Source organism: Lytechinus variegatus, chromosome 6 (assembly GCF_018143015.1).
Source record: "Lytechinus variegatus isolate NC3 chromosome 6, Lvar_3.0, whole genome shotgun sequence".
Classification (NCBI taxonomy): domain Eukaryota; kingdom Metazoa; phylum Echinodermata; class Echinoidea; order Temnopleuroida; family Toxopneustidae; genus Lytechinus; species Lytechinus variegatus.
In genome coordinates, this window is record NC_054745.1 from 7,591,650 (window position 1) to 7,608,559 (window position 16,910).

Sequence of the window (16,910 nt, forward strand, 5' to 3'; positions counted from 1 at the left end):
GATTATCTTTGCATGAATTGTATTAGCTTTAATATGTAATACAAGCAATACCTTCTAGTTTGTATTGAGTGATTTCACTCAAATTTCACCCAGACACTTAATTGGCAAGTTAGAGTATTCATGTATAGTATAGTACCGTACAAAATAAATGTACAACATGATTTAAGACTATAACCATAATGGAATTTAATTTCAAACTATGAGGTCAAATTCCAACTAGAAATACTATGTATATCCCTACGTAGGGCTACCCATCATGAGCGGTTGGATGCTGCGTACGTATCAAGCTTGATTTTCATGACAAATTAAATATAAGAAGAGCTCAGAGATGAGACACCACAATGAAACATGATGGCTGCACTGTCACTCATTGCGTATTCGGGCCCGGGGCCGAGCAAGGAACACCTGCTCGCGAGCGGGAATAATCGCGGTGTTCAAAATTCAGATGAGCGCCGTTATTTGGGTCCGTGGGAGCCTGCGCCCCTCCGGGCTATGCAGGGGGGAATACTAGCTGCAGAAGGGGTCATTGTGGTACCTCATATTGAGAGGATGCGCTTTATAATCCCTGCTCAGATCAAAAGACATATACCACTTAATCATCATCATCTGCCCACTAAAGAGGGGATAAGATTTCCTGGAAAGGGGGATAGGAACCTTGTCCAAACTCATCGACGACAACCCAAGATGGATAAAGGATTAAATCTGTATTACCTCAAATTGGCAAAGCAATTGTGCTAAACAAAAAACAAAATAAAATGCTCTAGATTGTCAGATGGCTTATTATTGTTTTAGGCTTTGGGTTGTCTTTTCCAACTTTAAGTTGTTCATTTAATATCTTTAATCGAATAAAGAAATAGCAAATCCAACGAGATATATATATTGGTATATTAGGCCCACATCAAGCTGAGTTGGAAAATATGCTGTTGTTAAAGCAGGTCGAAAGAAGGAAAATTAACTTATAATATATATACAAATCATCTAATTCCATCTACACTGACACATAAATAAATCTTCAATGAAACAATATTCTCACACACTTTGTTGAAGGGGATGTCGACCCCTTTAAAAATTGTCTGGACTTTGCCGTGGAGCTGACTGGCTCGCGAACGACCAAACCTTGTTTGCCCAGAGCTCGTATGACTGTGCTGATAGTACAAATGAGCGGCGCATGCAGCCCGTGTTTTCCCACAACATCCTCTGACGGTGGGCAAGCTGCTGCTGGGGGGTGCGCGGGGAGACCATGTAGTATATTATTGGGGGAGAGGGGGGGGGGAAGGAGGAGGAGAAAGAGAATATAGGGACAAAAAAGTGAGTAGTTTCGGAGGATATGCGCTATTCCCTTTACAATGGGAAGAAATGAAAAAAAGTGAGCCAGAAGTGATAATGTAGACAATAAAGATACAAAAATGATGCATTATACAAGAAAAGAAATTTGGTAGAAAGGTAACCCAATACAGATCACAAGTGTAAGTAGAGAGAGAAGAAGAGAGAGAGAGCCACATACACATGACTGTGATTAAGCATACAACATTAAAACAAGCATGAGGAGAGAAGAAAACTAAAAATGAATTACATATCAAGTTCCCATGTAGTACATCATATCTGCATGAAATCAAATATAAAAAAGCAAGTAGGAGAAATAATATCAAATGCCCAAACAAAGTTACTGATACAAGTACTAGCTGCAATATCAACCACAAAAACAAAGTAGTCCCTTTTTACAATTTTTTTAAAATGGGGAAGAGAAAAGGCACATGCAGGAGGACTACAGTATCAAAACAAATGGTAACAAAGCACATGTACATGTATACAATTTGAGAACAAAAAACATGGTTGCAAAAGTGAGGAAGAGAGAAAGGAAAAGAGAAGGGTATTAAATAAAATGAAGAAAGGGGGTGACTATGGTCTGAATTAAAGGCACGTGGCTTGTGTTTGCACGAGGCATGGAAAGCTTTCACACCGACGACGGACGCTCAATATTTACTCACGGGCTCTGAGTTTACTCAGCACGTTGAAATGCTTTTTTTGGTCTACGTATGTGTGTTTTCTTCTTCTCTCTCTCCTTCTCCCTTTCTATCAGTGTGTGTGTGTGTGTGTGTGTGTATGTTTTGTATATAGAGATTTCACACAGAACTGTCTTACTGTGTCTTTTAATCTCCTCTCTTTCCCTTTCTCCCCTCATTCCTTCTCATAACCCCATTTTGAAATGCTTTTTTTGGTCTGTTTGTTCTCTTCTTCTCTCTCTCCTTCTCCCTTTCTATCAGTGTGTGTGTGTATGCTTTGCATATGGAGATTTCACACACACAGAACTATCTTACTGTGTCTCTCAATCTCCTGCCTCTTTTCCCTCTCATTCCTTCTTTTCTATTAACAGTTCACACACAACAACTACAACACACTGCATTCTTCACTCACCCCCCCCCCCCTCTCTTTCTCTATCTCCCTCTCTCTTTAACAGTTCACAAAGAAATAAAACACTTACTTTGTCTCTAACTCACTTACATCCTCTCTCTTCCTCCCTTTCCCTTCAATCATTAAAAAAAATCTATTTCAATACGCTGGACATGTCCAAGCTGGTCTGCTCCTTTCAACAAGAAGAACTTTCCTGCAACTGAAATTGCAAAATTGCAGCAGAACTATGCAGGATGGCCACAATTTTCTTGCAACACCCCTGTAACTGCTATTTCTATGATATCATCTCTTCTTTCTCTCTCTCTCTCCCTCTATCACCTCCATTCACTAAAATAGGACAGTACCTTTACCTCATCACAGTGTTTTCTTTTATGGTATCCCCAAAGAGGAAACGTAATTCTATTTGCTTGTCCGACCGTGAAGCTAGAAGCTTAAATTCACCATCCCCTTTCCTCCATGTACACTGCATCTAATAGGAGTGACATTGTACTGTGTTTATCTCTGAGACATCATGTATTGTCTAAGTATTCTGCGATGTTGTGTACAAATGGAATTACTACACACATATCTTAGCCCAATATTTCCTGTTGAAACTGCGCTATAGAACGTATAGGCCTACAGATGTTTTTTGTTTATAGTACATCCAGTTGTACACTGAAAGAGAAGTATGTAGATGGGTCCTTATAGTGACTCTATTTTTGTAACTATAACATATATAAAGGGACTTATGCTGATATACTTAGACAAGAAAGGTTTCATTTCTAACAAATTTTAAGCAAAAGGCAAGAATTTGCTCTTAAACAGAAGTAATTCCTAAATGTTTCTTTATTTTCAGTCTTTATCATTTAATTTCTCATCAATCTATTCATCTTTTTTAAAATATGAATACAAAATTTTATGGGGAATTACTTTCCAGAAAAGTAACATTGACTCATGAAATGAAAAAAAAAAAGAAATACCACTGTTTCATCAATAAGGAAAACAGTTGGAAAAAAATCTTTTAGAATCTCTCCCCAACCTTTCCTGTTTTATAGAGATAACAGATAACAATCATGGGAAAATACTCGTCTGGGTACAAAAGTCATATATTCATGGGAAATTACATACTTTTTCACTAATGATTGGCCAAGCATTTAATTGTATTTTAGAAGATCGGATTTAAAATGTGACAAACAATATGATGACTTCATAAATAGATTAAATTGATGAGAAAAAATATTTGATTGTAGATTGTATAGCCCCCTGCATGGCAAGAATAAGCCTTGAATATATATTTATCCAGAATTTAACCAAGTCATGAAATGGAAATAGTAGAATCCACTTACAGATTGTCCATGTTTTTATTTAAATAGAATTACAACAAACTTAACTCATTATGGTCTAATAAGTTAATTTATAACTTGTTTTGTAACAATCACCCATTTTTTCATCATCTCAAGGAAGTGTAACACAATATTATTTCAAATTGTATTAGAAAGCTATAAATATAGAAAAGGCCATATAATTTTTCTAAAGACGTATATATTAAAGAGCTAAAAACTAGTGAACAATTAGACATTCTTTATATCAAGCTTTAAAAAAATAATAGCATTAGTTTTCCTCAAACAGCTGAACTGGTTTTGCATCAAACCATATTAAAAAAAATCTTCATTGGCCTTTTAATACTGGGATTAAAAATTACATGTACAGCATAACAGGTCAAGCAGGGGTTTAACTTTAAAATAAAAGGCAAGCTGAGTTCTTGGTAATGAATCCTAAAAAGTGGCTAAATGTCTTATATTGCTTGAATGCTTCACAGAATTAATTATATTCAGTAAAGAGGCAGTATCATGACTATTCTTAGGCATTCATGGCAGGCCTACAAGTAGGTTATGACAGGTCATTGCAATATGCAATACTATGGGACATTGTGTTCAGAGACATTTTGCTGAAAGTTTTCTTTAGTGCCCCAATGTATGTTTCACCATTGAACTACCACCAAATATTGATGTAATAAGAAGTTCCCCCCAAAAGTCTTGTTTTCTTGACAGTTAATGTTTATTATGTTGGAAGATTATGTTTGTAAATATGCCCCACTACTGGGGTCATCCAGCCAGCCATATACAAATTTAAAAGAAATATAAAAAAAAATTACACAATGGAAATATATAAAGCAGAAAGCAAGATGAAGAGAGATAGATGGGTGAAGAGGAAAAAAAGAATGAAAAAAAAATATTTCAAGAAATCCTCGATACAGCAAGAGAAGTGCAGAAATAAGATGAAAAGACCCAAGAAATTAAAAACAAACAAAAAAAGGCATGGAAAGAGAGAGAGATTGAAAATAATTACAATTTAAGGGAGATGGGAACTTGAAATACCAAAGACTGCAAAAATGAAAGTAAAAAAAAAATAATACCATCTCCTCCATAGAAATCTATGCTTAACCAAGGCAAGCGGTCGGAACTTAATGAATGTTAATTGTTTGCAATAGGGGACTACGGCAGGCATTTAATTAAAGATTCCTGGCATCGGGCTATTCCTCCATTCATGAATGCCTCGCACTGGATCTGTGTATAGTCCCACGTGGAGTCTTTTCAGCTGGGTTTTATATTGTGAGTTACAGACAGGTGCATGTGTATTATCTGTTGGACAATGGACGTGTCTGGCTGTGGGGGTGCCCATTGAGAAGGCATGGCAGGGCTTCTTTATTTAACTTCCTATAGGGCTTATTATCCAGCAAAAGAGGGAAAATTTAATCTTGTTATATACTACCCACTGCATTAAATGAGCTTTATCTTGGTTGAAATGGTCAATGAAATTGAAGTAGCACCATAAGAAAATATGGTTGCGCATAAATGAAAGAAAATACTTTGTTTAAATCAATCTGTAATTTAAATTTCATGAAAAAATACACATTTTATCATTTCCATTACATAACACCTTCAAGGTCTATTCATTTAATGAAAATGTTATTTTTCTGTATAGATTTGATATAAAAGACACCCCTTAAAATTCACAAAAAATGTTAAGCTGTTTGGGGGAGGGGATACTGTTTGATATTAGAGTTGATAATTCCCCCCCCCAACAAATGATCTTATGATAAAAATGTGTTACACTACAATTACATGTACCCTTCTGCAAGAATGTTAACAACATAGCTTTCTACCATAGTCATATTCATTTAAAAAATATCAGATGTGAAGCATTAAAATTGTAAAAAAATATACCAAAGCCCCACAATGAGCCACCCTAAATTCAGGTAAAATTTCTGAATACTGTTCCTAAGTATAATTTCGATGTAAAGCTGCCAGAGACAGACTTTTGCTCCAACTTATAATCTAAAAATGTACAATACATACTTAAATTATGGTTAACCAAAAGTGTCAATTTCTCCATCAATTGTTCTTTGTCTGTACTTGAATTTCCACCAGAAGAAACATTATGATACCCAAGCCTCAAAGAGGATCATTAATAATAAACCAGCACCACCCCCCCCCCCTCAAACCATGCACCACCACCATCACCACGAAACACAAAGGAGAGCCAAAAAGCATTTAACAGAGCAATTACCCATTTTAATAGTCTATTGAATAGCCACAATGGGGTTAGAATTTGCTTCGATGCATGTCATGTAATGTCTAATAATGGCAAGGTCTCATTTTATGAAATATTTGTAGCAATTAGTGATCCAAAATAGAATGAACGAGCAGCACCTGAAATTGAAATATTTTGATTGTTTGGTAGAATGAAAGGGGGATTAAAAATTCATTGATTATGAATAGTTAACCAATCACTTACGAAAATGTACATCAATAATTTATTGGTCAGTTGAATGCAAGCGACAATGATAGAATCAATTAATTTCCAGTTATTCAAATGAACTTTTCTATCATTGCCTCTCTTTGGCTCTCTCTCTCACCATTGTATTCTAACATTCTAATAAGATTCTAAAAAGTATTGTATTGTCATTTCATTTCTTTATTTCTCTCTCTCCTCTCTCCCTTTCTGTCTCTCTCTCTCTTTCTCTCTTGAACTCGCTGCCTGTCTCTCTTTCTCACTCACAGCCATATATATTTCCTATCCCTCAATGATGAAATGTTACACATTCCAAGTTTTAAACCTTATGCAGGCCTCAAAATATCAATGTGAAGGCTGTATCTTCATTATTGTACAATGGAGGAATAAAACTAAAAATATCAAAGTTGTTTAAAAAAAACTGATCTGTGATCAATAAAGTATATTTGACAACATAATAACAAATAAAATGGAGTTGAGTGTTAGTCAGTCATGCAACAAGCAGCCATTTTTTGGTTAGTGAACCTTGCGTACCGGTACGTAGTTATTTTACCAACAAGCCCTGTATCCGTAAGCAAAGTAGTTGGTTAATAATCCCCGCAGTATAACTATGGTGGATGATTATATATGATTTATTCTCTTTGGGAAGAGACAGAAGTATATTATGATATAGATGAAAAGAAAAATGCCTTTGAACTTCGTCCTAATGTTCATTTTTTTTAAGAAGCATGCTGATGATGGTGTATGGATAGCCATGAAGTGCCTGCAATAAAGACATAAGTGCCATGCATCGACTGCAAAGTATCTGCAAAAGGTTGTAACTCTGCTAACACTTACAGGTCTATGTAACTGTATCTGTAGCGGAAAGGATATCGATACAACCTTTTGCCAGGTAACTTAGCAGCAAGGTGCAGAGCACTTATGCCCTTTTGCCAGACAATGAAAATGATGAAGTATTGCTGAATAGGGTACTCACACTTGAGATTCTGAGGTATTTGAGATCCGGCCATGGACGAGCCTACAGGATTTGGGGAGAACAATAGCGAAATGAGCAATTTGGAGCTTTAAAAAAAATGTTAGTAGTAATAATAATTATAATGATATCATCTAGATTCATAATTTCTATTTCAAAATGAGGCTTAAAGGAGTTCTGATCTAGCACAGCGACATTAAGAGCATGCATGCACAAAATGGCCGTATCAGGTATCCATTTCTACTCCCGGGTGGAGAGTGGCCACAGTTTAAAAGTAATCATTTTAGATCCAGCACAGTGACGTAATGAGCATGCAAGTACTACATTCTACCAGGTATCCATTTCTACTCCCGGGTGGAGAGTGACTTAAGTGTACTGATTTGAGATGTATTACAGTAATGCTACATTAAGCATGCAAGTACTACATTCTATCAGGTATCCATTTCTACTCCCGGGTGGAGAGTGGCAAAAGATTCATGCATTGACAAAGAACATTCATAAGGCCTACATGGCATAAACCTAGGTGAACAAATTAACAATGAAGACAATAAATAGTTGATATATCCCTTCAAGTTTAACAGGATGAGGAGATAGACCTGGGCTGTCACGTATCCGAAGCTCAACCTCGTTACTATAGCGATACCCATCCCATCATCCCTGTTTCTCAACCTGTGGATTGGTTAAATATGGCGGCTCAATCGTCGCCGAGCCATCAGAGTCAATTCCTATCCCCTCCTTACGAGTGCATGGGCCAATTAGCTTAATTATAAAATTGAGCGGTTTCACCTAAATCTTTTGAATGCAGGATGGTAATTCAAATGTAGGACAGGTACCAGATAGAGGTTTCAGTATTACACCTGTTCCCTATTACAATTTTTTGGATTATTTGGGGTTTTGGTGATTTTTAAATCATTATTATATATATTTCCATCAATTCATTCATTCACATTTGTTACCAAGTAATCATTCATCTATTCACTCATTCATTGGGCAATTGTCTCATTCATCCATTAAACCTGCATCAATGCATCCATATATTCATGTATTTATATGATATTGCAGTCATTTCTTTATCTATTTACATAATTACACAGGCATAATATATAGCATTACTGGTAATGAATTTCTGTATCTTGTAATACATTGTCATTATATTGTATCATCCATGCACTTGTTCATTGATGTATTGATCAACATATTTATGTCTATTTATCAACCTTTCATCGATTTCACAAAACTTGAAAACATACCTAAATTGAAAAAGTTCATTAATCTAAATTAAATGTATTCTGGATAAGATATAGGCCTAAACCTTCCTCCCACCCCCTGGATCTATCTCACAAGTCCTACCTAACCATAGCATATATATTGATCATAAATGCATGAATATGCAAAAAAGATGAGAATATGCCAAAATGAGGACAATAAATATAGAAAATAGTAACCCCTGGATTAAAAAATAAATAGATTCTGAAGTAAGCATCTTTAGGCCTACATCTGATCTAAATGTGACAAGGCAGGATTTACAGTACATGTACGGGACCGATGCAGACACTGAACGTATGGAAGATTACTGGGCAACATTGGGTGAACATCTTGGATTTTATGAAATGCTCAGGCATGTGCGATGGATGGGCACGGAGTTTAAAGGAAGAGCGTACATAACTGATAATAATTGGGGTCATGCGCCGACTGGGGAGGTAAACACAGTCGCTAAACACAGGCCGTGCAAAATTAGCGTGTTTGTCGCTTCCACATGCACGGCACACAGGAACGTGTGGACGAGGAGGACGCGGGCGGAATTTGCGACGAGCAAACTCTCGGAGGATGCCAACAGTATAGGGTATTGCTTGCAGAGTGTAGTCTACCCATCACAGACCTTCCTTTATAGAGTACTAAATTTACATCACATATGCCCATGCACTGTCCCTCCATAGCGTTTAATTCAGGTATGCATATATATACTCATTCTCTCCTTAAAGTGATTGGTTAACATTGGTTTGACTTTTAAAAAATCTGAGCTAGAAGGTCACACTTGTCACCTGTGTCTGTGATATGTTACAAAAATGAAGCCCAGAAAAAATTGCGTTCAAAAATAATTATTTAGTGCTTCAAAAATTGAAATATAAAGTGACCGGAAACACCATCTTAATTTCATCCCATACACTTATGTGTACTATTTAGGCGTCTATAAGACGCCTATTTACAAAATCGGGGTTTGCCTTGTAGTTTTAGCTTTTCATTCTCAATAATAGTTGTTTTCAGGGTTTATTAGTTCTAACACATGCACTTGTACACATGTTTCATCTTGGTTTGAGAATTTTTTAAATCGGCTGCTCACAAAGTTAAACAATACCTTTAAGCACCCCTTTACAGTAGGCTGTTGCTATGTCAGATTACTTGCAGTAATAGCTGTTTAACAGACACATCCATTCCATTTTTCCCTCAATTTTGGAATACATATTATCAAACAGCAACAGGACAAAGTGTCAGATAAATCCATTAATAATAATCAAATTTTGAATAGTGTCCAATACATTCATCATAATATTGCCTCTGACTCCAAGTGCATCATCACAACTGCTATTAGATTATGCCTTGCCTGTACGCAAGTTATGCACTTTCACCACTCCCTGGGGAACCTTTGAACTAGATTTACCTATAATCAATTGCTTAAATACTACCTGACATGCACCAGTTCAGATAACCTTGAAAATTCTTGTTAGAAACTGGTCTAATTGACAAGACTAGATGCGCAGAGTCTAGGGATAAAGCATATTTGCTCCCATTTTTACGCGCCTTATGGTGAGGAAAGGTACCGAGATAGAAATACTAGGTAAATGAATTGATTTCCTCCAGTCTCAATGACTTAAAGGAAACGTTTCCACTTAAATATGCTAATCAATTTTTTATACTTTACCACATTCACTTTTAAGTTGTTTTTTTGTCTCATAAGCCTACCCTGGCTACTGGAGTGAATTGCATCTATAGAAAATCTATGTCATTAGTATAAAATTATGTGAAAAAATTGCTAACACACAATTAATAGAATATTCAGATGTGTAGAGATATTTTTAAAAGATCTACAAGTATTTTTTTAGATATTCAAAATCTCCCCACCCGCCACTCTTAGTTTCCCTAATGATAATAACATGCACTATTTATATAGCACTTACTACAAATGTTTCAAGCTGCACACTACTACCCCGGCTTTAGAACAGCTACCTTGATCTTACGCACAAGCATTCAAGGCATTCCTTCATTAAGAGTACTGGTACCCATTTACTACACCTGGATAAAGAGTGGCAAATGTAGATAAATGCCTTGCCAAAGGACGTGAGGGCTGCAATGGGATTTGAACCCGGACCTTGTGGTACAAAGTCCGGAGACTTATCCACTGAGCCACAACACCTCAACTACCCCATTTATTCCTTTCTTTGAAGTCACAGTATGTCATCCTTGCTCCCCCTACTCCAACCCCCCCCCCCACTATGACAACATATCAATTCTTCATCTTCTATAGATTTGCTTCACATCAAAAATTATTTTATCCTCTAATCTCTCTCACCAAATAAATGCACTCCTTCATACACAGTCATAACTGTCTTAGCAGCAACCAGTTTTTTGTAAAAACCGGTCCCCAGTGGCCATCAAGTATAGGTTCACCCGTCAAGTATCTCCCATTTGAAAGGAATGCATGTCTGCAGAGGGCAACATGTCTTATCGTAGGAGACCTTAATAGACAGGTTTGATTGAATATTCTCCTCTCTTATCATCCCGTAAACAATTCTCACCATCAAATTCTTTTTTCCAAATTTATCTCTTCCATCCTCGATTAGAACCACTTCCTTCATCCACCTCTTTCAGTCTCTGAACCCGTTCCACCACCCCCTGCCCACCCGTGCACTGCAAACCAACCAGCCAGAAAACACAAGCAATGGACGCATGGTAGTGCACGACCACTGGACCGTACAAACCAAAATTCCATGGCAGCGAGCGACTCGGCAGAGAGCAAAAGTACCAAAATGATCAGCGCCGAGGCCATCTTTTCCCCTTGTCTCCGAATCAGCGTGGCTAGCGACGTTAATTATAGGCCTGGTTTTCTAAAATGCAACATATTACATGGTCAACTGTGCATGTAATGTCGCTTATCACCGCGAGAGAAGAGGACTTGATTTTTTTTCATAGTATAGGGGAGGAAGCATAAAAGCAGTGCATTTTTCTTTTATTATTTCATTACATTGACAAGCAAGGCTGCTTTACTCTAGAGATTCCTTTTAGAGTCCTGGAGAGAAACACAGTAGAAAGTTTTCTTTGATTTCTTGAAGCTGGGGAGAAATACACTTTACATTACCCCGACATATGCCTTAAAAACCATGTCAAGGTTCATTTTGAACAATCATTCTTGGGAAAGTTATTCTCCAATCTGCATGTCTATGGCATAATCATCCTGTGGTGATTCCAAGGCTTATTCCAAATTTTTTTTTTTTTGGGGGGGGGGTGATGGAAAACAGTAATTGATCATAGTTATTGGTCTAACAAAAAGAGGGGTTAAGACAGAAACGACCAAGTCATATCTTTTCAATTGTACCGTTAAAAAAAAATGGTCCTGTCCTAGCTAGGAATGTTCCCCAGGGAGCAGAAAATGAGCACATTTCATGTGGATATTGAAATGAATGCAATGGCTGGGGTAATAATATTATCCGTAAAGCACTGAGTTACTAAATGCATAAAAACTAGCTACATGTAATATCATCGTCCTCATTTCTACCTATCACTTGCAAAATCATGGCGACAGGGGGGGACACCTCACCTCTGTTCATATACTTCATCCTTGGACAGCAGAACACATTCATTGTGGAGAATTAGAACAAAACCATAAGTCATGAGTTCAGTGCGAGTCACTCCATGAGTGCAAGGATCGACTTCTGTGGCAATCGGTTTCTTATTGACAATTCATACACAATAGTGTATCAAGAATCATGAAATTAATTGATTTGTATTCATCTATTTTCATTCAATGTACAGCACATGTTCATGAATCTAACAGAATAGAATTAATCTGAATCAATTGTAATTGACTTTCTCTGGAAGAAAAATTCATTTTCCACCCAGGCAATCAAAAGACACTACTGCAGGGATTTTGACATACACTAAGAAAATAATTAATATGTAAGTTTTTTAATATAATGTTCATATTTCAATACAGGTACATCTTACAGCTTGGGGCTACATCAAGAAATATAGTGCTAAAGTAAGATACAGAAAGCTAAACCATGTATACATACACTCCCGCATAAAGCAGGGACAGATATACCTATATATTTCCCAAGATTGAAAAACTAATCATTCTATGATAGACATAATTTCTCCGATAAATAAGAACCCCCTCCTCTTGAAACCAAAGAAAAACAAACCTGTCCACTATCTAACGAGGTTACAATCCCATGGTCAAAAATTGCGGTTTTAGGGGTACAATATCCCCTTCTCAAATCTCATTAAAATATTACGAAGCACATCCCCCGCCCTGACAGGCTGGTTCTTTAATCTAATCAGTACGGTTTAAATTTGAAATGAAAACAAACCGTTATCTACTACAGATGTTGACATAGGATAATCATCCCTGCGTATAACTTCTCTTGTGTAAAGATAATGTATAGCCCTATGGCTATGGGCAAATTCTACATATGAGTAACCCCATGCTAAGATTTAAATATATATATATTCAATTTAATTTAATTAAAATAATAAATTTAAAGCTATTTTAATTACTCTGTTGCTGTTCTTGTATCTTTGGACACTTGGGAAAAGAAATTGATATTAAGGTGCAAAATATTTCTTATCCAGAAATGATAGTCAGGCCACCAAAATTCTGTAAATGCCAACCCTCGGTGGCCCTTTCGGGCTACCAAAGTTTTGATAAATTGTAATTTTTTCTAATGTGTTAGGGCCACTAGATTTGCTTTGCGAGCCACCAAAAATATGAAATTGATGATCATGGTGAACCGATTGGGCCACCAAGAAAAATTGTTAGTGTGGAGCCTTGATATGACTATATAGTGAAAAGCTGTCTTTAGTGGCTATCAAAATTTTCCCTCACATGAACAGAGTATGTGTCAGGGTAACTGTATAGGCCACCTGTCTACAATGGCCTCTTTTGCTATTTCCATTGGATGGACTCCATAGACTGGTTTGACTGCAAATTGCTTTCTATCCTAAAAGTGGCATCATTATTTTTATCCTTCCACATAATTTAAATAGAAATGAAGCTATTTTGGACTTCACTCTTAACTAACTTGTAATTAAAGGTGTAGAATTTTGCCACTTTTCCCAAAGTTGCACTTCCATAAGAGAGGCCTATACAGAAACAGACAGGAGTGGTACCTCGACTGTTTCAATACAACCAAATTTCATTTGATAGGTAATTAATTATCTCTCTAATTTGCGCTTGTCACTCATACACCGTCTACGGTAGCCTGGCGGGCCCGGCAGCGACGGGATCGTATTTCCCACGAAATAGCGCAGGTCTTTGAGAAGAGGAGATCGGAATCTGGGTATCTGCTGTCATCAAATTTATGCCGCGATGCCAAATTGGGCTAATTTGATCAGAGGGAAATGGTCAAAGATTAAGTGCAGTTCTGCTGGATTGTGGTGGAGGGGAGAAGAGAGATTTGTCATGAGAGAAAGGAGAAGGAAGAAAAAAAGGAAGGAGCGTATTAAACAGGTGATAAGGATAAATATGATAAGATATCTAGTATGAAAAGATATCTAGATGATAAACAAATAACGGACCAATGGATCTTCATGTGTGTATTCAAGATATATACAGTTAAATCTGTCAATTAAATGCCATTTAATAAATAAAATGGCCTTATAAAGACTCATAATCAGCTTAAAACCTACAACATCATTCACGTTGGGCTCCGTTGAACTGGCAAGATAAATTTATAATCAAACAAAACAGTATTCCATTATGTAGTTTGTTTAATAACCTTGTTTCATTTTTCAGATGACCTACATTAGCCTAATAAAATTCCTCCACTGCTGGTAAATTAAACATCCGAACAATGTTAAACTACGAGACAGATTGGGGTTAAAACCCCTAAATAGACACTCCCCATTGAACAGAAGAAATAAATGTGATAATTACTCCAGATAGGCATCTCCAGGGCCTGGGGCACAACAAGACCGTCATTCCCCCATGCACAAGACGCACCGATAACAATAAATCAATTTCTATACCCGCCTTTCGCATCAAAGAATAACATTAACTCAACAGGGTGATTGTTGATGTCGGAATCGCTTTCAAATTGACGGTATTTTGACTGCTGATTGTAACAAGCTGATAGGAATTAGACGAACAATAAAGAGGGGTCGGGTTCCCACAGAGGAGGAGGGCGAAAAATTTGTGTTTTGTCGTTCCCATCTTTGATGCGGTCATGAATGAGCGATTAGAGTTTAGCTACAATCTGGGCTATTTTGACAATGGATGGCTTTTGGGGACAAATGGAACAACACATAAATCATTGTTCGCAATCACGTGATTGGGGGTGCTATTTTTGAGCTGTATCAGTGCTCTTTTGTCACTAAATTTATCACTCAGTCACTGTCGATGGCTTTTGGATAAGAAAATTGCAGAGGTGTCTATTTTACGAGTTATCTACTTATCTAGGCTGATTTGATATAAATCAGTTTCCAAATTAATGTCCTGGATCTTTTAGAGGTCTCTATATGTTTTACAATTTATCTACTAATATCTCGGCTACCCTGATATGAATCTGTAATAAAAGTGAAGTTTCAACTAGAATAATGTCTAATGATGAGTTATCTACTCATCTTGGCTGTTAGGATTATACGTCAGTCTCAAAATTGAGGCTTCAATTGTACTAAATGTAGAAGTGTCTCTTTTACAACTTATCTACTTACTCTAGACTACTCTGATCTCATCTCAATACATGTTTGTGAAGGGAAAAAGGAGAAAGGTGAAGGGAAAAGGATAATAAATGAGTTGAGTGTCTTTCGTTTTTTGTTGACCATTAAAGTTTCTTTGTAATGATTACGGGCATTCTAAGGAAGGAGAGATGACTAGATGACCATCGTAATGATGATTACAATGCAGTTCTAGTTTGACAAAAGGTAGCTAGTGATATATTAATCAAAGTTGACATTTTACTGTATTTACATTTGTGATACTTTTGTTGAAATAGGGCAGGATAATTGTCATTAATATTATGTGGTCATCCTCATAGCCTTGTAGACTTTGAATGGTAGATTTGAATGTCAAAATCTTTCTAATTTACTACATGAAACTTTTTATCCCCCTTCGATTTCAAAATTATGACTAGAAATGATTGTGATGCTAGTGGTGATGAAGGTGATGATGATGATGATGATGGTGATAATGATGATGATGGTGATGATGATGATAATGGTGATGATGATAATAGTGATGATGATAATGGTGATGATAATGATGATGATGATAATGGTGATGATGATAATGGTGATGATGATGATGATGATGATAATGGTGATGATGATAATGGTGATGATGATAATGGTGATGATGATGGTGATGATAATGGTGATGATAATGGTGATGATGATGATGGTGATGATGATGATGGTGATGATGATGATGATGATAATGGTGATGATGATAATGGTGATGATGATAATGGTGATGATGATAATGGTGATGATAATGATGATGATGATAATGGTGATGATGATAATGGTGATGATGATGGTGATGATGATGATTATAATGATGGTGATGATGATGATAATGGTGATGATGATGATGATGATAATGGCGATGATGATGATGATAATGGTGATGAGGAGGAGTAATGATAATTATGATGTTAATACTAATGGCAACAATGATGATGATGATGGCCATGATGATGGCGATGATGGTGACGCTCATGATGACAATGATGTGATGGCAACGGTCATGAAGATGATACTTCGAATTGCGATGATTAAGGTTTTGGGTTTTACAATTCTTATTGAAAAACAACATAATTGCAAAAATCACACTAGCGATGCTTCAAAACAACGACAGAATCAGAGAAACAAGAACTCAAACACATACAACTGTGCAGCATCACAGCAATACCCTACCATTTTCAGCTACTATTGAGTTTATCCCTATAATATGTAGGGTAATGGTAATGTGAACTCCAAATCGTCCTAAAATCCCAGTTGAAAAGGGACCGAGGGTACACTGTCCATTTCTCATTTGATTTTACCACTAAAGGGGAGTCTACCCTCCCTACCCTAATTGATGCTATTCATATTCTGTTTGAACTTGTAATGTATCCTTGTAATAAAGTAGTCCCTCTTTATATTTCTTGTCTCGGGCTTCTGAGCCACTTAAGTGTTTTGATTTTTTGTCACTTTGTGGTTCTTTTATTTTATTTTTTTTTTCTTTGATGGTTGAATGAATGAACGAGTGAATGAATGAATAATTGAATGAATGAGTGAGCGAGTGCATGAATAAATGGATAAAGTAATTAATAGATGAGTGAATGAATGAATAAATGATGAAAAACAAATGAATGAATGAATGAAGAAAGAAAGAAAGAAACAAATCAAATAATATGCCTTCACAGCTACAAGACAAACCGTTTTTTTATTGTTAGACAAACATTTTATAATCACTACTGCCAAACCCCCCACCCCATAAGGCAGTGTATATGCCTTTGGCTAATTCATTCTTGAAACCTTAAAGATAAGTAAAACT

The 16,910-nt window shown here is 36.5% G+C and overlaps 1 protein-coding gene across 1 annotated transcript in view; it reads right to left on the reverse strand.

The window, feature by feature from the left end:
* The window catches only part of LOC121416944 (one cut domain family member 2-like), a 49,126-nt gene that overhangs the window by 21,417 nt on the left and 10,799 nt on the right, over positions 1 to 16,910 (reverse strand). Inside the window, exon 2 of the mRNA XM_041610475.1 lies at positions 7,163 to 7,204. Coding sequence (XP_041466409.1) covers positions 7,163 to 7,204 — 42 coding nt within the window. The remainder of the gene's footprint in view (positions 1 to 7,162; positions 7,205 to 16,910) is intronic.